A 26201-nucleotide genomic window follows, 5' to 3' on the forward strand; every position below is an offset into this window, starting at 1 on the left:
CTATAATGTGTATACCTATAATGTGACCATTATATCTACTACTGTGGGCAGGAATCACTCAGAAGAAATAGGATAGCCATCATGGTCAACAAAAGAGTCCGAAATGCAGTACTTGGATGCAACCTCAAAAACAACAGAATGATCTCTGTTTGTTTCCAAGGCAAACCATTCAATATCACAGTAATCCAAGCCTATGCCCTAACCAGTAACGCTGAAGAAGCTGAAGTTGAATGGTTCTATGAAGACCTACAAGACCTTTTAGAACTAACACCCAAAAAAGATGTCCTTTTCATTATAAGGGAGTGGAGTGCAAAAGTAGGAAGTCAAGAAACACCTGGAGTAACAGGCAAATTTGGCCTTGGAATACAGAATGAAGCAGGGCAAAGACTAATAGAGTTTTGCCAAGAAAATGCACTGGTCATAACAAACACCCACAAAGGTCTTCCAACAACACAAGAGAAGACTCTACACATGGACATCACCAGATGGTCAACACTGAAATCAGATTGATTATATTCTTTGCAGCCAAAGATGGAGAAGCTCTATACAGTCAACCAAAACAAGACCAGGAGCTGACTGTGGCTCAGACCATGAACCCCTTATTGCCAAATTCAGACTTAAATTGAAGAAAGTAGGGAAAACCACTAGACCATTCAGGTATGACCTAAATCAAATCCCTTATGATTATACAGTGGAAGTGAGAAATAGATTTAAGGGCCTAGATCTCATAGATAGAGTGCCTGATGAGCTGTGGAATGAGGTTTATGACACTGTACAGGAGACAGGGATCAAGACCATCCCCATGGAAAACAAATGCAAAAAAGAAAAATGGCTGTCTGGGGAGGCCTTACAAATAGCTGTGAAAAGAAGACAAGCAAAAAGCAAAGGAGAAAAGGAAAGATATAAGCATCTGAATGCAGAGTTCCAAAGAATAGCGAGAAGAGACAAGAAAACCTTCTTCAGCGATCAATGCAAAGAAATAGAGGAAAACAACAGAATGGGAAAGACTAGGGATCTCTTCAAGAAAATCAGAGATACCAAAGGAACATTCCATGCAAAGATGGGCTCGATAAAGGACAGAAATGGTATGGACCTAACAGAAGCAGAATATATTAAGAACAGATGGCAAGAATGCACAGAAGAACTGTACAAAAAAGATTTTCATGACCCAGATAATCACGATGGTGTGATCACTGACCTAGAGCCAGACATCTGGAATGTGAAATCAAGTGGGCCTGAGAAAGCATCACTACAAACAAAGCTAGTGGACGTGATGGAATTCCAGTTGAGCTATTTCAAATCCTGGAAGATGATGCTGTGAAAGTGCTGCACTCAATATGCCAGCACATTTGGAAAACTCAGCAGTGGCCACAGGACTGGAAAAGGTCAGTTTTCATTCCAATCCCAAAGAAAGGCAATGCCAAAGAATCCTCAAACTACTGCACAATTGCACTCATCTCACACGCTAGTAAAGTAATGCTCAAAATTCTCCAAGCCAGGCTTCAGCAATATGTGAACTGTGAACTTCCTGATGTTCAAGCTGATTTTAGAAAAGGCAGAGGAATCAGAGATCAAATTGCCAACATCCGCTGGATCATCAAAAAAGCAAGAGAGTTCCAGAAGAACATCTATTTCTGCTTTATTGACTATGCCAAAGCCTTTGACTGTGTGGATCCCAATAAACTGTGGAAAATTCTGAAAGAGATGGGAATACCAGACCACCTGATCTGCCTCTTGAGAAATTTGTATGCAGGTCAGGAAGCAACAGTTAGAACTGGACATGGAACAACAGACTGCTTCCAAATAGGAAAAGGAGTACTTCAAGTCTGTATATTGTCACCCTGTTTATTTAACTTATATGCAGAGTATATCATGCGAAACGCTGGACTGGAAGAAACACAAGCTGGAATCAAGATTGTTGGGAGAAATATCAATAACCTCAGATATGCAGATGACACCACCCTTATGGCAGAAATTGAAGAGGAACTAAAAAGCCTCTTGATGAAAGTGCAAGTGGAGAGTGAAAAAGTTGGCTTAAAGCTCAACATTCAGAAAATGAAGATCATGGCATCCAGTCCCATCACTTCATGGGAAATAGATGGGGAAACAGTGGAAACAGTGTCAGACTTCATTTTTCTGGGCTCCAAAATCACTAAAGATGGTGACTGCAGCCATGAAATTAATGACGCTTACTCCTTGGAAGGAAATTATGACCAAGCTAGATAGCATATTCAAAAGCAGAGACATTACTTTGCCAACAAAGGTCCGTCTAGTCAAGGCTATGGTTTTTCCAGTGGTCATGTATGTATGTGAGAGTTGGACTGTGAAGAAGGCTGAGTGCCAAAGAATTGATGCTTTTGAACTGTAGTGTTGGAGAAGACTCTTGAGAGTCCCTTGGGCTGCAAGGAGATCCAACCAGTCCATTCTGAAGGAGATCAGCCCTGGGATTTCTTTGGAAGAAATGATGCTAAAGCTGAAACCTGAGTACTTTGGCCACAAAATGCGAAGAGTTAACTCATTGGAAAAAAGACTCTGATGCTGGGAGGGATTGGGGGCAGGAGGAGAAGGGGACCACAGAGGATGAGATGGCTGGATGGCATCACTGACTCGATGGACGTGAGTCTCAGTGAACTCCGGGAGTTGGTGATGGACAGGGTGTGCTGCTGGCATGCTGCGATTCATGGGGTCACAAAGAGTTGGAGACAACTGAGCAACTGATCTGATCTGATCTGAAAATGTGATAACAATATAGTGAGTGAAGTCGCTCACTTGTGTCCAACTCTTTGAGACCCCAAGTACTCTAGCCTATCAGGCTTCTCTTTCCATGGGATTTCCCAGGCAGGAATACTGGAGTGGGCTGCCATTTCCTTCCCCAGGAAATCTTCCTGACCCAGGCATTGAACCCAGGTCTCCCACACTGTAGGCAGACGCTTTACCATCTGAGCCACCTGGGAATATAAGTACAGCTTAAATAAATAATTTAAGTGAATGATAGCATTAGAAATGAAAGGAAAAAGTGATAGGAGAGAGTTTTCAGACCACAATTCTAAAGATTAATTTTTAAAGAAATGATAATAAGATAAAATACTAAGATTTGATTTACTGTATTGAGTTACAGGTAAGTATGTCTATTGTATTATTTCCCTCCATCATTTTTTGCATGCCCGAAATATTCCCAAACATTTTAAGTAGGTAAAAAATTAAAAAAAATGGCTATAATTACCTTTATTCTTTCAAAAAATTATAAAATCTTCCCTGGAGTGAAGTGTCTTCTTAGGGGCCACCTGCTGCGGAACATGTTCTGTTCACTCAGATGTTTAATTATTTTTATCAGTTATGTACTCTTCTATTATAATATCTCTGCATTTACAAAAGTAGATAAAATATATTTTTTGTTCCCTCTGCAAATGACAAAATCACATGCATACTATGGATTTTCATGCTATTAGCTGTCATAATGAAAGTGCAGGCAGGATTAGGTCTACTAGAGGATCAGAAAAGCCATAAAGATAGGTAAAAGACAAGCATTTCTAGGTTCTTTCTTCTCTGGACAAAGCACAAACCATTCTGGCCCTTGCGTTGTGTCTTCATGGTGATTCTTACAGCGGTTCAGTCATCCCAGATGAATGGTAATATTTATGTCTATAAGACTTTGATATTTATTTGAACATGTGAGTGTGTTTTGGTTTTATATTGTGTTCTATTTTTCTCCACCAATTCAAATCTTTTCTGAAAGTAAGTATGGTATAAATTCTAAACTAAAAGCAAGTACTCCTGAAAAGGTTTCATAATGCACAACCACACAGGGATCAAAGTCACAAGCTTATTGGAAACGATGCACACCCACAGTGCCATTTAATTCAAAAGCTCATTTGTAACTGTGTGAGGTTAACTCATTTACAACAGGGAAAAGTAAGTTGAAGTTTAAACAGTGTATATGAGTTTTCCATTTCTCGAATAACAAGTTTTCAACTATTTCCCTTTAATAATGGGTACTGTAGGGTTGCTGGATTCTTTCCTGTGCTTGCCTGACTACTCAGATGTAGAATTTCTGATAGTACAGCAGCAGTAACTGAGGAGATAACTAACAGCAGTATTCAGAAACCCCTCGAAGAAGATCTCAATGATGTTCCTAAGCTCTGAACTTGATTTGCAACTTAGATATAAATGGATAAGCTGGTGGAAGCCTTATGAAGTCAGCCTCTGTTTGAGACTAATTTCCCAGAATAAATGTATAACATTTTAAAATTAAATTTGACATTTTTTTTTAAATCAAAAGAAGTCTTTTAATGGTGTTTTATTTATTCGTGTGCTTGTTCCCACAACGTGCCACTCCAAATTTTAGATTTCCTCTGCTTTCCCTGGAAGATAATGATGCTTTAATATGTGCATACATTTTTTTGAAACCATAGAGTGTCTTCAGTTTAAGCTTGTTTCTGTATCTTCAAAGAGATAGTTCCAACTGTTACAGTAACTGGGAATATGAACACTAGCACTCCCAAGAGCTTTGCCAACATACACACAAGCTCAAGAGTTCTTCCTGAATATCTTACTTAAAGTATCTCAAGCTGGGGACCTCAGCATGGTCTTTCATGCCTCTCTGTCTCTAACAACCATGTAATCAAGCCTCAACTCCTATTGATGCTGATTCTTTTATCTTTGCATCTTTCTACATCTCTCTTTTTATTCCCACAGCTTCTACCTTAGGGCAGATCCTCCTATTTATTTCTTCAGACTATTGCAATAACTTGTTGATGGCCTCTTGCCTTTAATTTGGACCCATATCATCATCCCCATCATCCCCCAATACAAACACTGTTGCTAAGATCACCTTACCCGGCACTGATATCATTTCTTCTCCCTTTAAAGAAGTAAGCCTAAGCATTTTATATGGTATTAAGACTTTCACTACATCATGAATTATACATGCAAATATCTTTTTATATTATTTCAATTACTAAAGAGCAAATGATAAAGACATATGAATCACTTTCTATTTCCTTATTTTAATTTTCCAAGTAAAATCTTCCAAAGGATTCATAAACTCAAATATTTGCTCAGCCCATCTGTTGATTTGCTCATTAGTAAAACTGAACATTTGTAGCATCCAGTGCTAGCATTTAAAGCACAGTTTATATCAGAGGAAAACAAGAACTTAAGTGTATGTGATTCAAATAAATAATTTTAAATAAACTGTAATGCACCAAACTGTACTTTAATCAGGAAAACAAGAAAGCACATGCAGGACAAATTTTGAATTTTACTATTGCCTACTTTGCTTTTGACAACATATTTTGCAAAGAATCTTGGATTAGAGAAAATTCTTTTTAAGGACTCAAAGAGTAAACTTTATTTTCCAATTGCTTTACTAACGGAGGTGACTATATAGAATTTCTGCAATATCTTTATCAGGAATTCAGTTCAGTTCAGTTCAGTCACTCAGTCGTGTCCGACTGTTTGCAACCCCATGAATCGCAGCACGCCAGGCCTCCCTGTCCATCACCAACTCCCAGAGTTCACCCAGACTCACGTCCATCGAGTCAGTGATGCCATCCAGCCGTCTCATCCTCTGTCGTCCCCTTTTCCTCCTGCCCCCAATCCCTCCAAGCATCAAAGTCTTTTCCAATGAGTCAACTCTTCGCATCAGGTGGCCAAAGAACTGGAGTTTCAGCTTCAGCATCATTCCTTCCAAAGAACACCCAGGACCAATCTCTTTAGAATGGACTGGCTGGGTCTCCTTTCAGTCCAAGGGACTCTCAAGAGTCTTCTCCAATACCACAGTTCAAAAGCATCAATTCTTCGGCACTCAGCCTTCTTCACAGTCCAACTCTCACATCCATACATGACCACTGGAAAAACCATAGCCTTGACTAGACGGACCTTTGTTGGCAAAATAATGTCTCTGCTTTTGAATATGCTATCTAGGTTGGTCATAACTTTCCTTCCAAGGAGTAAGCATCTTTTAATGTCATGGCTGCAGTCACCATCTGTAGTGATTTTGGAGCCCCCCAAAATAAAGTCTGACATTGTTTCCCGTTTCCCCATCTATTTCCCATGAAGTAATGGGACCAGATGCCATGATCTTTGTTGTCTGAATATTGAGCTTTAAGCCAACTTTTTCACTCTCCTCTTCACTTTCATCAAGAGGCTTTCTAGTTCCTCTTCACTTTCTGCCATAAGGGTGGTATCATCTGCATATCTGAGGTTATTAATATTTCTCCCCAGCAATCTTGATTCCAGCTTGTGCTTCTTCCAGCCCAGCGTTAATAGGAATAAGAGCTTTCTAATATGTATTGAGGAATTTCTTTTCTATCATAAAGGTACAAAGTAAATACTACTTTATCTCTCTTTTGCAATCTCTCTTGGCCAAATAAATACTCTCATTTTCAAAAGTGAAGACATGTTTTTATGCCAATGACTAATATAAATGGGAGAAAAGCTACTGAATTTTCTCAGAATTCTACATAATCACTATTTTTCAAAAAATAGTTCCTTTCAAACAACTTGGTGACTAGAAAATTGTCAATTTACGTTAGAAGTCTCTAGGTGGAATCAACCACTTTAGAGAAACATCACTGATCCTTCGTATGGCAGTTGTTTGGTTGTGTGGGTTGATACTTTGTATTGCAAAGTACACGTTCATAAACAGGAAATCTTCTCTCTTGTGTCAATACTTATTAATATGCTAGTATTCAGTTTTAGTGCTGGTGCTATTTTACTTTACCAAAGGTAGAAGCCACTCTGAATTATTTCCAATTCAACTTAGACTGGAGAAATTTCATTGAAAAAACTCTTTTTCTTTCCCTCACTTTATCCCTCCCTCCCTTTCTCTCTTTTCCCTCATCCCCACCCTTTCTTTCTCTCTCTTTCCTCTTCCTCATTTCTCTTCCTTCTTTCTTTTCTTCTTCTCCCTCTTGCTTTCCCTCTGTCTTTCTCAATACATCCATACCTTATTTTATTGTATTTTGCTTTATACAATACACGTATTTGCAGGTACTGTGGTTTTTTACAAGTTGAAAATCTGTGGTGACTCTGCCTAGAGTAAGTTTATCAGTGCTATTTTCCAACAGCATTTGCTCACTTTGTGCATCCATATCATATTTTATTCATTCTCACATCATAGCAAACTTCTTTGTTATTAATACTATTTTTATTATTAATAGTATTTTTATGGTGATCTATGATCAGTACTCTTTAATGGTATTATTGTCATTGTTTTGATGTGCCACAAATCATGCCCATATAAGACAGCAAACTTCACTGATGAATGTTGTGTGTGTTCCACAGGCCAGCTCTTTCCTTTTCTCTTTTCCTCTTCATGGCCTCACTATTTTCTGAGACATATCAAAATTGTAATTAGGCCAGTCACTAACCCTATATTGGTCTGTAAGTGTTCAAGTAAAAGGAAGAGTCACAAGTTTCTCAATTTAAATAAAAAACTAAAACTGGTTAAGTTTAGAGAGGAAGTCATGTCAAAAGTCAAGCTAAGGCAAAAGCTAGGTTTCTTGGACTAAACAGTCAGGCAAACTGTAAGTAAAAGGAAAAGTTCTTGAAGGAAATTAAAAGCGCTACTCCAATGAACACATGAATGATAAGAAAGTGAAACATTTTGTGAAACCTTCTTGCCTATGGAGAAATCCTGGATGGAAATCAAACCAGCTACAACATTCACTTAAAGCTTAATCCAGAGTAGGATGCTAAGTTTCTTCAATTTTATGAAAGTTGAGAGAGGTGAGTTTGAAGCTAGCAGAGGTTAGTTCATGAGGTTTCAGAAAGAGGATTTTTCAATAACATAATATGCAAGGTGAAACAGCAAGGGCTAACGTAGAAACTGCAGCAAGTTATCCAGAAGATCTATCCCCGAAAATGAATGAAAGTGGTTACACTAAACAATATTATTTTCAGTGTAGGTGAAACAGCCTTATATTAGAAGAAGACACCACCTAGGACTGTAATAGCTAGAGAGGAGATGCCAATACCTATCTTCAAAGCTTCAAAGGACAGGCTGATTCCCTTGCTAGGCACTAATGCAACTGGGGACTTTGAGATGAAGCCAATGTTCATTTACCATTCTGAAAAGACTAGGGTCCTGAGGAATCATTCCAAATCAGTCCTTCCTGGGCTCAGTAAAAGGAACAGAAAAGCCTGCATGACAGCACATCTGTTTTACAGCACGGTTTACTGAATATTTCAAGCCCACTGTTGAGATCTACTTCTTAGGAAAAAAGGTTCCTTTCAAAATATTACTGCTTATTAACAATGCATTTGATCACTTAAGAGCTCTGATGGAGATGTACATGAGAGTCATGTTATTTTCATGTTGGCTCAACACAACATCCATTCTACAGTGTGTGGATCAAGGAGTAATTTCAACTTTCCAGTCTTATTATTTAAGAAAAACATTTTGTAAGTATGAAGCTGCTAAAGATGGTGATTCCTCTCATGAATCTTGGTAAAGTTAAGAATATTTCTGGAAAGTATTCACTTTTCTAGATGCCACAGAGAACATTCATAATTAAAGGGAAAAGATCAATACATCAACATTAATGTGAGTCTGGAGAAGTTGTTTTTAACCCCCACAGAAGACTTTGAAAGGTCCAGGACTTTAGTGGAGAAAATAACTGCAGACGTGGTGGAAAGAGCAAGAGATCTAGAATCTGAAGTAGAGACAAGATTTCACTGAACTGCTGCAATTTCCTTATAAAATTTTAACAGATGAGGAGTTGTTTCTTATGGATGAGCAATAAAAGTGGTTTCTTGAGAATGACTCTACTCCTGATAAAGATACTGTGAATATTGTCGAAATAACAACAAAGGAATTTAAATATTATATAAACCTACTTGATAAAGCAGCTGTGGGTTTTGAGAGGATTAAGATTAACTCCAGTTTTGAAAGAAGTTCTATTGAGGGTGAAATGCAATCAAACAGCCATGCATGCTAGAGAGAAATCATTCACAAAAGGAAAAGTTAACGGAAGCAACAAACTTTACCGATGTCTTATTTTAAGAAATTTCTATGGCTTTCCCAGACTTTGGCAATGACCACCCTGATCAGTCAGTTGCCATCAACATAGAGGCAAGACATGCCTCCAGGAAACAGATTATGACTCCCTGAAGGCTCGGATGATAATTCATGTTTTTTATCAATAAAGTATTAATTAAGGTATGTACATTTTTTAGACATAGTCTTATTGTACACTTAAGTGACTACATCATAGTGTAAACAATAATTTTATATGCACTAGGAAACGAAAAAACACATGTGAGTCACTTTATTGTGATATTTGCTTTATATTGTGATGGTTTGGAATCAAACCTGGACCATCTCTGAGGTATGTTTGTATTCCATTAAGAGTGTTCCTTAAAACTGGAATAATTTGTCAAAGTGGGTTTCTTTTCTATAGTAATAATAGGCATTATCATTGCTTCTTTCAATTTAACTAATAGTTTACTCACAGGTATGAAAGTGATGTGTATATATGGATGTCTAAGGAACTTTCACATTGTAATGAAAACAGCTAAGTCACAGGCATCAGTGTGACCATGACAGTAGACATATTACAACTCTCTTTCCCAAGGGAATATTAAAGAGGAATTTAAAATCTGAATGAACACTGACTACTACATAAGCTATGAGCACACTGTATACTCTTCCTAACAATAGTGCAAATTAGAAACAGACCTCCTCATTTTCCTACACCCTGTAAGTAGAAGGCATATATTATTACTACATCAATTAACACATCAATACTTTAGGGCATGATGGGTTGTGATGGTTGAGGAAGTTGGGAGATGAAAGTAAATCCCTCCCCTCTCCTGAGAGAAATCAAATAGACTTCAGTCTTACAAACAAGGATGGCATTTACCTTGTCTGACCTCATATCACCAAGGCTTATCACCGTGACTTTGAGACATTCTAGTTAATAATTATTTTTGAAATAATTAATTCACCGACAAATTTGGAACTAGCTAATACATCTTCAAAGCAAAGTATGACTGCTTCTCTGTTCAGTGGACTCAGACACAATGTGTTAAAAAATGATATAAAGGAGTATACAGAACTTCTCAATATCATCATCAAATAGATAGATTGCAAGGTTCTTTACTTCCCTATTTACAGTGATGTTGTATGCAAGACCACATAACTCCCATACCCACCAGAATTACTATAAAATCTAAATAAAAGCAGCATACATAAAATATTTTGAAAGGGTCTTGACAAATATCATTCCAATAGAATTGCTTACCCAATGGCCCTCCTTATAAGAAAGACTGGAGCAATATTGCTGTTTTACTTTATTTTTATATCAAGGAAAAGATATATTGCAAAGTGCTTCATACCATGTGAAAGAAAAGAATTTCATCTTCTTTGTGGGTATGTGAAAAATAGTTAATTTTCCTTATCTGTGCTTCACTGGGATGAACAGAAAACATATCACAAATAATAAATGTAGTAAAATGCACAACATAATTTGTCATATTCTGTTTCATGTCTCTGTTCTTTACTTCATCTTTTCCTTGAAATGATATATAATATTCTCCCAAGCCAGACTCAGTTGTATAATGAATGCCTATGTTTCAAAATTTAGGATGAGCATTAAATCCCTTAGAGGCCTTCTCTGACACTATGGTTCTACAATAATACTCCCTGCATGTCTTTCTATACTTACTATACAGAGTGCTATGAATATAACTCTCTCACTAAGCAGGTTAAATTCATTGATGTTATAAGCACAAAATTATTTGATTTTTTCTAATGCTTGCTTCTCATTTTTGCTTTACTAAACCCTTATTTGTCTGAGTTGTACACTCTTTATGAAATCATGTTCCCATTCTCATTTCATGGAATAATTTACTCAAAGTCAGGTCCCTATCTCCACCCTGTCACACACAAAGGGATTGAACATATTTCTATCAAGGAAATGAGATATTATTCTCCCCTTTTGAAAGTTCTTCCTAAACTTTACAAGTGATTTCCTGGGGCTTCCCTCCCTTACCTTCAGTAAGAGGAACCAGTTGAGCCTCTTGACTTTCACTGAGAGGGTGATGAAAAGAAGCGAGAGGATGGGCTCTTGTAGGATGATATATCCACTGCAAGTGAGAGCTCAGGTTCCCTTCCCAGTCACACCCTTCTCCTTGCACAGACCTCCAAAGTGGGTTTACCACTCTCTCCCCTGAAGATTCTCGTGACTAGAAGGATGACATTTTTGAATTTAGTCCTGTATCATTCAAATTCCACTCTAATTCTCTGCACCATTAAAAAAAAAAAAAAAAAAAGCAAGCAAACAAACAAAAAACCTCAGGGACATGCAGATTTCAATCAGTAACTCATATCACTATTAATCTATTTTAAAACATAACTTTAAAATTATGTTTTATGGCATCCTCCCTAGAGTGGAAGCCCAGTGAAGCTAGGATCTGTGGCCTTTCCATCTTTGTGTCTCTAGGCACCCTGCAATACTTTAGATTACAGTAAATGTTTCTTGACTAAATGCCTTAAATGAAGCTCATTTTCTGTTGAATTAACAATCTCTTAAGATATGTTACCGCATTAACTTAACATGGAGATGTCAGAGTCTACTATATAAGATATTACACTAAGTGATTTACACTTAGTGTATTTACTAGTTTACTTATTCACTAGTTTGAGACTTCAAACCAGTCTGCAGAGAATTCATGATTATCAACAATTTATCATCAAATTGAGCATTAGAAAAAAGTGTCTCCCAAGACTTCACCTTTAGTGTAGAGGCAGTCGTTATTGACATTTGGGCACACTTGATTCCTCAGTTTATACCATGTCAACTATAACAAAAGGCCTTCAGTGAAGGGCCCAGATTAAATTTGTTTCTAAAAAACTGTCCACTCCAATCAAAAAATGGGCCAAAAAACTAAATAGATATTTCTCCAAAGAAGACATACAGATGGCTAACGAACACATGAAAAGATGCTCAACATCACTCATTATCAGAGAAATGCAAATCAAAACCACGAGATACCATTTCATGCCAGTCAGAATGGCTGCGATCCAAAAGTCTACAAATAATAAATGCTGGAGAGGGTGTGGAGAAAAGGGAACCCTCTTACACTGTTGGGGGAATGCAAACTAGTACAGTCACTATGGAGAACAGTGTGGAGATTCCTTAAAAAACTGGAAATAGAACTGCCTTATGACCCAGCAATCCCACTGCTTGGCATACACACCGAGGAAACCAGAAGGGAAAGAGACACGTGTACCCCAATGTTCATCACAGCACTGTTTATAATAGCCAGGACATGGAAGCAACCTAGATGTCCATCAGCAGATGAATGGATAAGCAAGCTGTGGTACATATACACAATGGAGTATTACTCAGCAATTAAAAAGAATACATTTGAATCAGTTCTAATGAGGTGGATGAAACTGGAGCCTATTATACAGAGTGAAGTAAGCCAGAAGGAAAAACACCAATACAGTATACTAACGCATATATATGGAATTTAGAAAGATGGTAACAATAACCCTGTGTACGAGACAGCAAAAGAGACACTGATGTATAGAACAGTCTTTTGGACTCTGTGGGAGGGGTGGGACGATTTGGGAGAATGGCATTGAAATATGTATAATATCATATATGAAACAAGTTGCCAGTCCAGGTTCGATGCACGATACTGGATGCTTGGGGCTGGTGCACTGGGATGACCCAGAGGGATGGTATGGGGAGGGAGGTGGGAGGGGGGTTCAGGATGGGGAACACATGTATGCCTGTGGCAGATTCATTTTGATATATGGCAAAACCAATACAATATTGTAAAGTTAAATAAAATAAAATTTAAAAAAAACTGTCCACTGTCATGATATGTGCATATGCACACATAAACATGCAATTATATGACACATATATTCATGGCATACATATGATAAACATATAGCTATATCATATCTATATAACTGTAATTATAGACACACAATAAATATATAAATTATATTTATATTTCCTTTCTTTTATTTTCTTATATAAGGATGTTGAAGCAATGAATATTATCTGAAAATGACTCTAGGAACTCACTCCAGGTTGTTGATGTTGAGCTACCAGGTGCCCTCTCCTCTCAATGAAAGATGACGTACTCAGACTCAGTTTCTCAAGGATTCCTAGCAGGGATGACCACAACATCCTTTGAACTGTATGTGTGCAGGAACAAGGCAACTGACGCTCCCATTAGTCCCTTGTAAACAACTGACAGCAAACATCAATGCTTTCTGGCAGCTTGATTATCTTTCCAATATCAAGGCCGATTTCTTATGCTTTTCTGCATAAGATGAAAAACATATAGGAAGTATGATCTATTTACCAATATGGAAGCCATGCCTTACTTAACAGATGCCCTGTTATGTGTTATTATGGGATGATGGGAAGCTGGGGATGTGTGCATCCCTCTCCTGCTTACTCTAAGCTTGAGGCAGTCTAGTTTCCAAGATAGCACCATAGCTAAACTCATTATATGGTGCTGTGGAGGTCACCATGAACCCTGGTGTGTAATCTGGTGAAAAATAGAAAAATGATTCCAATAGGAAAACTATTTCAAACAAGAGATAAACAATTGCAAAGGCAGATTTAATCAAGATTTTAATATGAATAGATCCAACAAAATGCTCTTATCTTCTTTTCCTTTTTTAAAATTAATCTTGCCTCTCAAAGAAATATAGGCTGAAATTATTGCTTACCTTCCTATAGGTTTTATATCATCCTTGAAGACTGAAAATATATGGAAGAGGAGACAGAGGGGGAGGGGAGCAGAAGAGGAGAAAAATAACTAAAACAACTACTGGAGTTCCAATAAACACGGTTCACTACCTTGTCAGTGAGAATCCAATGGCCATTAATGTCACCATTCCAAAAGAAAAATTACCCCCCACTTTATCTATCAAATCGATATCTATACAGAAGAGGGAGAGTATCATAGATTGCAATCAGCAAGCAGCTCGATAAATTGTCTTAGGTTTCTAAGCCACATTAATCAGATCCTTGTTTTAACTGATATTAATGCAACATTTTCACAAACTGTATTGAATATTCACCTCTGCTATTTCAGGGATATTCTTGGAACCCCTTAAAACATTAAATAGTGGTTTATAATTCTATGGAGGTAAGGGGCAGAAGTGGGGAGACAATATTTACATATTTGCTAAGTAATATTAAATTTTATATAACATTTCTTAATGCAGAAATTGAATAAATATGTTAATGCTGAGAGAAAACAATTCAGGTTACCTTCATAAAAATGATGCAGTATGGTTGTGTTATATTGGATAAATCATTTTCTTCCTTACTGATTCTAGTTTGGCTATTGACTATCAACTATATGTTCCCTGTATCTCAGTCCTTGAACCTTTTAAAAATAGTTAAAAGAAAAATCATTTATTTACTTAATTTTTCACTTATAAGCTATCATTATTTTCCTAGAAAACACTGATGAGAGATTTACTTGTTTTGTAGATGCTCTCATTAACTGCATGATCTGGGCGTCCTACTTGATGAGGTAGAGTACTCTAAAGTACTCCCTCCCAAATACCTTCAAGTCTAAATTTCCTTAAGTGAAATGTTTCTTCTCACATTATGTCTTTCCTGGGTGCATTTTGTTCTCAGCTAGACACTGTTTTGCTAGAGGCCAGTTAAATTCCTGCTGAGTACGGGTATAGATATAGAAACAGCAAGTAGGGAAGGCTTTGCCTTCTGGAAATACTTTATTAATTCTAACAAGGAAGTGAGATACAAGCACCAAAATACTGAATGGAATGTCACTAAATGCTAGGGTTCTGCAAGAAGAAAGTGAATTTGCAGACAAGGCAAAATATGACTATTTTAGAGATAGGAGGGTCATTTTATTAAACAGTTTCTTTAGCATTCAAGAATGAAACAAAATAAGTACCTTAAAAAAAAAAAAAAGAATGAAACAAACAAACCTCTCCAACGATTCTGTGAGCTGGACTTCTCTTATTTCCTCTAAGTCACCCCAGAACCCTGGTGGGCCAGACCACTGACAAAGAAGCATCAAGTGGCAATAACTGATGGTCGGTATCAAACACTGGCCAGGGGAAAAGGTAAGTAATTTATTGCATGCAGCTTAGTGTGTTATGGGGGAGATCAAATAATATGAAAAGAAAATAATAATAAACCATGAGTGATTCAAATCTCATCTATCCCAGCTTCTAAAGAAGAAGGTGCTGTTTGTTTGCCGGATCTAGTGATTGGAAAAGTGGCAATTAATATCAGATTTTGGTTGTTACTCTTTGTTTTTTTGTTATTGTGATTGTACACTGTATAGAGGTTGATCTCTAGGTCCAACAACGTCCAAAACATTGGTTACATAACACAGTGTGAGGAAATATGGAAGCGGAAATAGAAATATAGTAAAAACACAATGCAGTGGCCCATTCTCTATTCCATGGAACCAGAGAAGATGCCTTGGGAAAACAAAACTTAAACTGATTCCTCTTATGTAAATCAGAATTAGCCAGGGAAAATAAGGTAACAAGGATGTTTCACGCAGATGTGCATAGGTCTAGAAATGAGAGTTTTAAATGAAAGAAGGCTATGGATGCGTGCAGTCTAATTTTCAACAGTGGAATATTTTCTAGCTACATTTCTGTTATTAACTTCTGGTTTGATTTATTATGGTCTGAAAAAATGTTTTATATGGTTTTAATCTTTTTAAATGTGCTGACACTTGCCTTATAGCTTATGATATGATCTACCTTGATGAAGTCTATATACATGTGAACTGAATGTATATTCTGCTACTGTTGAATATGAGGCTATTGATTAGTTGGATAAATTAAGCTGATGATATCATTTAGTTCTATAATATTCAATTTTGTATTGAACAATTGATTACAGAGAAAAAAAGTAGAAGATTCCACATGCAATTGTACATTTACTTTTTATTTCAGCTTTATCAGCTGTAGCTTTATGTCTTTTGAACTCCAATATAAAGCACTTAAAATTACTGTTTTGTGGTGAATTTATGCCTTTTTCATTATGAAATTTATCTGTGTATCCCTGATGAGTTTCCTTGTTTTGAAAGTTACTTTTTTCTGCATCTAACATAGTTACCACAGTCTTTTGATTAATGTTTGCATGATTTTTGCTCATGTTTTTTTATCTTTAATTTACCTTAGCACTACAGTTTAATATTTTAGGGCAGTAGGTCATTCAGTCTTTGTACTTTACACTATCCAACAATTTTTGTCTTTTAAATTAGTGTTTAGACTATCTGTTTTTAATGTACTTATTTATATGGTTACATTATGACTCACTATTTTACTTTTTGATTTTTGTTTTTCTTTTCTTCTTTTTCCCATTTCCTATCTTCTTTTGGATTCTGTCAATATTTTTTAGAATTTAATTTTTACTTACATTTGTGTTTTTAATATTTTATTTGATAAATAAATATATTTTGTATACCCTCTTCAGAGTTAATTTTCTACAACTTCAGTTAAAATCCAGAAATCTTACAACTGTACAGTCCTTTTGTCATAAATAAGACTTAAAGAAAAAATAACTTATTCTAATTATCCAGAAATATACAGCTTCCATGACTCTTCCCTCCTTATAACTTTCCCTCTGTTAAGTCTCCCTTTTTTGAAGAACTGCCTTTAGTTTTCCTTTTATATCAAGTTCTATGGCAATGGGAAAATTCTTTTACTTTTTCTTCAGCAGAAAATGTCTATCTTGCTTTTTTCTGAAGATATTTTTATTGGATACAAGACTCTGCATTAATATTTCTTTTGTTTCAGTCCTTTAAGAAAAGTGTTTCCCTCTTCTGTTCTCTATTTTAATTTATTCTGGTAAGCAATCTAAATACATTCAAATACACTTCCCTCTTTGTGTAATGTATCTTTTTTTTTTTTCCTGCCTGTTTCAAGATTTAGTCCTTACATTTGTTTTCTGATAGATTTTTTTGATGATTCAGAGAATGATTTTCTTTAGGTTTATCCTTTTGAGGACTGGCTGAGCTTTTTAATATATACATATATGTCCTTTGTCAAATTAAGTTTTCAGCCATTATTTCTCCAAATAGTTTTCCTTATCTCTTTCTGTTTTCCCCAGTGACTCAAATGTTAGGAATTTGGTATTATTCCTTCAAACTCGGGCTTCCTAGGTGTTAGTGGTAAAAAATCTGCCAGCCAGTGTCAAGAGAGGTGGATTTGATCCCAAGGTGGGGAAGATACCCTGGAGGAGGAAATGGTAACCCACTCCAATATTCTTGCTTGGGAAATACCATGGACGGTGGAGCCTGGTGGGGCTGCAAAGAGTTGGACATGACTGAGCACACACACACATGACACCCTCCTCTACCAAACTTAGTTCCCTGAGTTTCCATTCATTTATTTACAATCTTTTTTATTTTGTTTGCTTCTACTATTCAGAGTGGCTAATTTCTATTGGCCTATCTTAAAATTTGTTGATTATTTACTTTGCTATCTCCTCTCCATTATTGAATGCATTCACTGAATTTTTGTTTTAGATATTATAGCTTTTAGTTCTCTAATTCTCCTCTGTTTTCTTTTTTTATGGTCTTTCTTTGTCTCTCTTACTGAAAACATATATATATATCCACACATTTCTAGAGCCTTCATCTTCAACTCATAAAGCATGATTATAATACCTGCTTTACAGTCTGATATTTTTTGCTTTTGGCATTTGTTTATATTCTTTTGTCTTCTTATTTTGGATTGTGTCCTAGATGTTTTTATATCATGTTGTGGGACTTGAGCCCTGTTAAAATCATCTGGAGAATTTTAATTTGTGTGTGTTTGCTGTCAATAAGTTCTGTTAGATTTAGAATACAAAGTTGATCTCATCTTCTGTGTGCAGTGGTTCCAATTTCAAGTTCAGTTTTCAAATTCATTGCTATGCTCTTTAGATCTGTGCTATGCATGCCCCACTCTGAAGTTAATTTAGGACTTGGCCATTGATTTATATAACAGTTCAAAGCCTGTGCTATTGCGTCTTTGGGTCTGTTTCACACATGTGCAGCTCAAGACTTAGTTCACCTGGAGCCTAAGACCTACATTGTTCTGTATATAGAAATTATTGTATAAATGTCTTTAGCTCTCCTTCTTTGAGATTTCCCCTATATTCCCTAGCTCCTAGAAGTCCTTTCCCATTTCATCTAGCCAGGAAAACTGGTTTACTTCATGGTTTAAGTCCCTATGCTCTTGTTCAGCAGTGGGCGCTGGAGTTGCCTTTTAGGCAACAGAGTAATAAAAAAGGGCAAAAGAAAAAAGAGTTCTCTGAAACATACTATGTGGTCCTCAGGGGACCCTTCTCTTGGTTCTTCTGGCCAGGGTATTGGATTTTCTGTCTGAACTTTAGCTACCCACACTATTGTTTTTCTTGGGGTAATGCAGTTTAGCAAAGGGACTAACTTCTTTTCAAAACCAAAAATCAAAGGAGGCAAAAATAACTAGGAAAGTCACCACTGATTTTGTCTCTCAAGTCTTGACTTTCCTTGTGAACAATTCCATATGTAATTCCTTCTTGTTCATGCTTTCAGTTTATAATCTGCCCAGAGTTTACAGAAGTAACTCATGGTGGAAATAGGCTGTAGTTGGCTTACTCCATTTGACTGGCATTTGGAAGTAAATAAAATGATTATAAAGGACCTATGGACTTAAGGGTGATCCCTATGGTTATCTCTGGTTAGAGCTATACATGTGGATTATAAGGGCTCTCATGGGGTTCAATTTGCCCCAGAAGCTTTGACAAGTGAAATTTTGAAAAGAAAGAAGTTGTTAAAAGTTTTAAGTTCTACCCAGAGATCAAGAAGTATTAACATCTGAAAAGTATCCATTTAAGGACATAGATGTCATTGGTAACCTTGGCAAGAACAGTTTACATAAAGTCACTAGGGCCAAATGATAGTGATTGGTGAATGGGAGTTGAAATAGATAATTCAAGTTTAGATAATGCAAAATGGAATGTGGCTGTGAAAAGGAGAAGATAGGGCAGAAGCTGGAGGAAGACGTTTTAGATTTGAGATATTTCTTTTTAAGTTTTATTTTTAGGGGACTTTCTTTGCTCTGAAACTGGAAGTGGCCTTAGTACTTTAAAATGCTAATAGGATGAAACCAGTAAAAAAGGAAAGGCTAAAAGCAGAGAAAGAAATGAAGTCTCTGAGATGGTGGTAAAAAGGGATCCTAAGCACAGGTGGAGCCACTCATTAAGAATGAAGGAAATAAAACTTCAGAATAATGAAAAATCTTCAGAAGAACCCTGGAAAACTCCAGTGAATTACTGGTATATAAGTGGCTTATTCCTGAGTCTGTTTCTGAAAAACCCAAACTAGACAACTCTGTAAGTATTAATCTAGCCCTGATTTCACATTCTTGACAATGTTCCCACTTCATCTATGCAAATGTCTATTTTATATCTCTACTTTTTAACATAAAATGTATCTCAAGCCTAATATGTTCAAAGCAGAGCTCTTCATCTTTTTAAAATGTTGTTCTTTTTTTCAATCTTCCTTCTTGTAGTAAACTCCATCCCCCTTTTTAAGACACATAGTCATCCTTCATTTCTCCCTTCCCCTTTCAATTCCCCCTTTAACCATCAGTAAGTAGAGTTGACTTTGAGATTACCAGAATTTGTTTAAAAATGTCCATGTACATTCATCTGCATTGCTACTGCTCTCCTAAGCCATTGCTCTTCTACCTGTATTAACACAACTGTCACTTGATTTCTCTAATTGCTGCATCTTTACAATCTAATTAATCAAATAATTGCCACAAAGGTCTTTGTAAATGTACCTGAAATCATGTCCTTTGATATTTAGGAAATCAGTGGTTTCTTGCTGAACTTAGAAATTTCTGCTTGATTACCATGTGTACATGCAGAGGAATGTGAAATAAATATTTAACAGCTGGTGTGGAATGCCCCTTCACCAGTGGGACAATACACTAGGCAGAAGTATAATGCTGAAGTACTTCCTAATAATGAATTATCAGCCTTTCCTGAAAGTGCTACATGCCCACATTCTCCTTCACTCATGCTTCCCCATCATGGTGTCCTTCCAAACATTTCATTTGACTAGAATCTTCCCATTCCTGCTCTTTCCCTTTCTATATATTATCTCAAACATTATAGTCTCTGTGAAGCATTCTCTTACCAATTAATATCAAGTCCTTACCATGCCTGACTTAGTCACTATCTCACCTGTTTGCTTCATTTTCTTCGTGGGACGGAAAACTATATATGAAACTATGTTATACATTTACTTGTATCTTTTGTTCTCCTCAAATAGAATTTAAATTTATCAAGAATATGGATCTTGGCTTGTATTCTCACCATAACCAAGGACACTGCCTGTCATAGGGCAGACATCTAAGGCTCACATTAAATGATTGAACCTAAACAGCATGTTAAAATGCAGAGACATTACTTTGCCAACAAAAGTCCGTCTAGTCAAAGCTATGGTTTTTCCAGTAGTCAGGTATGGATGTGAGAGTTGAACTATAAAGAAAGCTGAGCGCCGAAGAATTGATGCTTTTGAACCGTGGTGTTGGAGAAGACTCTTGAGAGTCCCTTGAACTGCAAGGAGATTCAACCAGTCCATTCTAAAGGAAATCAGTCCTGAATATTCATTGGAAGGATTGATGAATCCTTAAGCTGAAACTCCAATACTTTGGCCATCTGATGCGAAGAATTGACTCATTTGAAAATACCCTGATGCCAGGAATGATTGAAAGCAAGAGGAGAAGGGGACAACAGAGGATAAGATAGTTGGATGGCATCACTGGCTTGATGGACATGAGTTTGAGTAAGCTCTGGAAGTTGGTGATGGACAGGGAAGCCTGACGTGCTGCAGTCCATGGGGTCACAAAGAGTCGGACATGACTGAGCGACTGAATTGAACTGATGAATACATAAATGTAAGAATAGATGCATAAAAAAGTTGTGATAAGAATGTCAAATAAAAATAAATTATCAACTTTATAATCTATCAATTCTGTTTCTAGCCTACTCGTGTCAGATCTATACTTTGGAATTCCTATTGAAATGCTCATCAGCAACTAACTCTCCATATGAATTCATCCCTTTACCTTGAAGTTTTCTTCTTTTATTTTCTGTCATGTTACAGGAAGCACACTCATCCTATCACATTTGCAATACAGTTGAAAAGGTGGGCTTTGAATTAGAATTTAATGGGCCCTAAATTCATTTCTGCCACTATCATGTGTGGAAACATTGCTTAACCTCTTTGTGACTTAATATTCTTCTCTATAAAATAATGATAGTGAAAACATTTTTTAATATATTTATTGGGAATATTATAAAATTAATTAATTCATGTAATTCTTTGAAATTATGCCTGGCAGGGAATAAGCATTCTTTAAAGCATAGGATTAGTAGTTGCAAAATGAGAAATACGGAAGTAATCTCCACTTCTCCAGCAATCTTACTTTCCTTATCTGCTTGGAACACGGAATCAGCAAACATTTCCCCAATTGAACTTCTCTAATAAACTCCAATTACTATTCATATCTGCACCATATCTTCACTATTTACTGCTGGAAAAGCTTAACTATTCCCCTGCTGCTCCATCTCTGTCTTCTTGTCAACTCTATCATAATGCTCTTTCTAAAATAAAAACTGGTTTATGATTTTCCTGCCTATAATTTCTCAATAACTTTGTATTGTCTTCAGGATAAAACCTAAACCTAGAGAGATAACCTGTCATTTTCCATAACTTCCTCCTGGAAACCCATCCTTAATCCACACTGATGGTTTACAATGGTGCCCATGCTCAGCTGCTCTCTGGCCTCTGAGCTTTTGCTTATACTGTTCACTGTTTGAAGGGTAGCCTTCTCCTGACATTCTCTTTTGCCTCCTTCTCCTCCCAACACCCTTTTTATTTAGCAAATGCCAATTAGTCTTTTCTAAAAAATTAATTAATTTGAACTTTTAATTTTTTATTGGCATATAGTTGATCAACATGTGTTAGTTTCAGGGGTACAACAAAATGATTCAGTTATACACAGACATGTATCCCTTTTCAAATCCTTTTTCCATTTGTTGTTATTCAGTTGCTAAGTTATATTTGACTCTTGGGGGACTGCAGTGTTCTAGGCTTCTTTGTCCCTCACTGTGTCCATGAGTTTGCCTAAGTTCATGTCCATTGAATTGGTGATGCTACCCAACCATCTCATCCTCTTTATCCATTTAAGTTACTAAATAATACTGAGCAGAGTTCCCCAAACACGCTGCTATATTTAAAATGGATAACCAATAAAGACCTACTGTATAGCACAGGGAAATCTGATCTGCCTTTAAATTTCTCATCACCTCTTTATTTGACTGACTTAATGAATGAAGATCTATTAAGGGCCTATCACATGCCTGGATACTTATAGTTATTGTCATATAGTTATATATGTCATACATATAGTTATAACTATAATAACATAGTTATTATAAATATTGTCAATACACTGTGAGCCAGATTTCTTCTTGTAGGCTTTCTTTTTTTCTAATTCCAGACTACATTTGACTTCAGATTTAAGATCTCAGTCTTTATGTGGCTAGGAAAACTGCATTTTCACAAGTGATTATTTTTCCAAATAATTTTTTTTTAATTGAACGTCCTTGTAGTTCCTCCTCCCAACAGCTGGAAATATCATTAAAAGGGTTTCTTCACTAATTTCCCAGATATCATTTTCAAGTTCCCGTATGTCTATGAATTTCTGTGAATTTTAAACTTAGAATAGACAAATATCAATGAGTTGTTATAAAATAGTTTGTCCATTGTTATTCAGAATTTAATTTAATAAATAAGAAAAGTATTATAGTTTAATTACAGGTAGAACATTATTTTGCTATGATTGTTAAGTGGGAAGCAGGTAATTATAATTTAAATACGGTTGGTCACATTCATTGTAATTGTGAAAATTTGCTGATATTCCTGAAAATAAAGCTAATGTAAAAATGTTTGCTATCATGAGAGATCTCTGTCATATTCAGTTCAATTTCAACTTCTTTTTAACAGGTTAAGGTGCATTAACTTCTAAGCTACAGGAATCACATGGCGAGTGAAATAAGAACTCCCTGGTTATTTAAAAAACTGCACTTCTCTGAACTTCTCATCAATAAACCAAAATGAGACTGGCTAAGGATCATAGTTTGACTCAGAGGTTGTAAATGTTGCTGGGTTGCTAAAGATGAGGAAATTCTGAGTTGTTGACTAGAAACATTTATTCATTGATGAAATGTCCTCCAACTGTTAATTACATAGACCCTGAAAGAACAATTCAGTTCCAATTCATCATGAAGATAGATGAGATCTTGAAGTTATGGCACAAAAGTTTATGTAATTTTAATTCAATTGCCCACACTACCAAGAAACCTCCATAGGGTCCTTAAAATTGCCCAATATTTAGGAACAACATCTTTATATTTCAAAAATAATGTTTTTCTTGACAGGAATCTCTCCAGCATGAAACCACTGTTATAAAAATTCACAAACGGTACATCATTCAAAATGGAAATTTCTGTATTGTTTCCGGGGGGCTGGAGGGGATTTTCAAGAGCAGTTCCAGTGCCCCTCTGTTTGGAGGAAGGACTGGGGCAGAGCTGAATGGATGGGACTCCAGTCTGAGCTAATATTTTCACTAGAGTGACCCTTCTCTTACATAATTATACCAGGGATATCTACATAAAGTTTGAAAATTGGATTCCAGTAAATATTAAGGACAGGATAGAGGTTGAAGTATTTTAAAAACCTTGTACCTCAGCTCCTCATAAATTGTGCATTTGTTAGTTTTTATAAACTTATTTTTTTAAGTTAAAATGGATTCTGAGGCTAGTGAATGTTTTAAATACATTATTCTCAAGTAAGCCTATTTACCCTTTGAGTACATTCAGTTCAGTTCAGTTCAGTCGCTCAGTCATGTCCGACTCCTTGCAACCCCATGAATCGCAGCACGCCAGGCCTCCCTGTCCATCACCAACTCCCAGAGTTCACTCAGACTCACGTCCATCGAGTCAGTGATGCCATCCAGCCATCTCATCCTCTGTCGTCCCCTTCTCCTCCTGCCCCCAATCCCTCCCAGCATCAGAGTCTTTTCCAATGAGTCAACTCTTCACATCAGGTGGCCAAAGTACTGGAGTTTCAGCTTCAGCATCATTCCTTCCAAAGAAATCCCAGGGCTGATCTCCTTCAGAATGGACTGATTGGATCTCCTTGCAGTTCAAGGGACTCTCAAGAATCTTCTCCAACACCACAGTTCAAAAGCATCAATTCTGCAGCGCTCAGTTTTCTTCACAGTCCAACTCTCACATCCATACATGACCACTGGAAAAACCACAGTCTTGACTAGACGGACCTTTGTTGGCAAAGTAATGTCTCTGCTTTTGAATATGCTATCTAGGTTGGTCATAACTTTTCTTCCAAGGAGTAAGCGTCTTTTAATTTCATGGCTTCAGTCACCATCTGCAGTGATTTTGGAGGCCAAAAAGATAAAGCCTGACACTGTTTCCACTGTTTCCCCATCTATTTCCCATGAAGTGATGGGACCAGATGCCATGATCTTCGTTTTCTGAATGTTGAGCTTTAAGCCAACTTTTTCACTCTCCTCTTTCACTTTCATCAAGAGGCTTTTGAGTTCCTCTTCACTTTCTGCCATAAGGGTGGTGCCATCTGCATATCTGAGGTTATTGATATTTCTCCTGGCAATCTTGATTCCAGCTAGAGGCCGCTAAATATACTATCAATTCAGTAGTGTTTATTATAAGCATTTTATATTATAAGTAGTATACTTATTTTCAATTAACATTTCATAATCAAAATTACAAATGAATTACAACTTAAAATGATGTAAACGTGTTTAGGGTGATTTGGGAGTAGTTTTAACCATTTCATAAACCATCCATGGAATAGAAAGTTGTACACAGACACTAACACTCTGTAATTATTTAACAAACATTTCACAATACAATGCATAACTCTTACAACATAACTTGACTTGTTTCTGGTGTGTTACAATTGTTCTTTGCTGTAAATCTTACATAAATAATTTGTAAGTTCTCTGTGCAATGCTGTATTTCCTCTTCTACATATCTGGAAGTCATTTTTAAACATATAACTCTTCTTTGTGAAATGGGAATATATCATCATGCAGTACTACAAGTGCATTTTGGGGAATAATTGTCTTGAGTTTTGGAAATTATGAGTTAAAGCCAGAAATTTAAGCATATACCTCTGTATCAAGACTAACATGAGAAAATTCACAAAGTGAGGAACATCATGTTTGAAACTTACAAAAAAGTCATTATCAATGAATTATTTCTGTATGTGTAGAAGGCACCTACAAAATATTAAGCATCATGGAAAATTCAAAAGTAATAACATGATATTGCTCCTTCACTCAAGAAACTTGAATTTCATCTGAGGCAATAGTTATTAAACATGAAATAATGAGATGGTAATGACATATTCAGCTAATTGCTCCATTTCTAATACTTCACTCCTGTAAAAGTCTACCACAAAATCACATAAACCTGGAATTAATAGGCTCTCGATTCTCCTAGTCAAATGTTTTATACAACTCTTTCCTATCTAATTCTCTGTAACTTTGTTCTCAAAGTCCCTGCTTATTAATACCTTTGAATCATAACCCCACAACCTTCATCACTGGGAAATCAAGTGCATGATAGGAAAAAAAATCAAAGCCATTCAACACATGTTCCAACTCACTCCTTAAAGCTCAAACAAACAAAATAATCATTTTCCCCCCATGTTTATTTGCTTTTTTCCTGGTGGAAAGATAGGCCAAATTTTTATAGAGGTAAATATTTTCATATACTAATTAATATGTACTCATTTCTTTTTCTAAGAATTTGAGTCATCATTTTTTTCTCTTACACCCTCCAGGCTGTTTCCACCAACTGTATTATCACTCATCAGTAAACACTCTCAGATCTTAGCTATACTAATTATGCACAAACAAAAAGCAGTAACCACCAAAATAACAAACAAGCAAATAAAACTTTTCCTCCTAAACCAGTGGCCTTTTTTCCTCTTATAACCACATTTCTTAAAAAATAATCAACCTGTCAGCCCCAGTTTATCACCGTTCAGTCTTCACTTTGAACTCTTACTTTCATCCTTAACTATTAAACTGAAAATTTTCTCCTGAAGTTTTCCCAAGGTCCTAGTAATAA

General features: G+C 36.3%; 1 protein-coding gene across 15 annotated transcripts in view; it reads right to left on the minus strand.

The window, feature by feature from the left end:
• The window catches only part of LOC147365801 (uncharacterized), an 856584-nt gene that overhangs the window by 191095 nt on the left and 639288 nt on the right, over positions 1–26201 (minus strand). Inside the window, exon 4 of one of the 15 annotated variants that reach the window (XM_086317215.1) lies at positions 11108–11190. The exons of 13 other annotated variants lie outside the window; for them this stretch is intronic. In XM_086317215.1, coding sequence (XP_086173341.1) covers positions 11123–11190 — 68 coding nt within the window. In that variant the 3' untranslated portion in view covers positions 11108–11122. Of the gene's footprint in view, positions 1–11107; positions 11191–26201 lie in introns of those variants that run through there. One more of the 15 variants, XR_015132789.1, reaches the window with a different exon arrangement.

The sequence above is a fragment of the Bos grunniens genome, chromosome 9 (assembly GCF_055505025.1).
Source record: "Bos grunniens cultivar Pamir isolate PY7600 chromosome 9, Bosgru_T2T1.0, whole genome shotgun sequence".
NCBI classification, from domain to species: domain Eukaryota; kingdom Metazoa; phylum Chordata; class Mammalia; order Artiodactyla; family Bovidae; genus Bos; species Bos grunniens.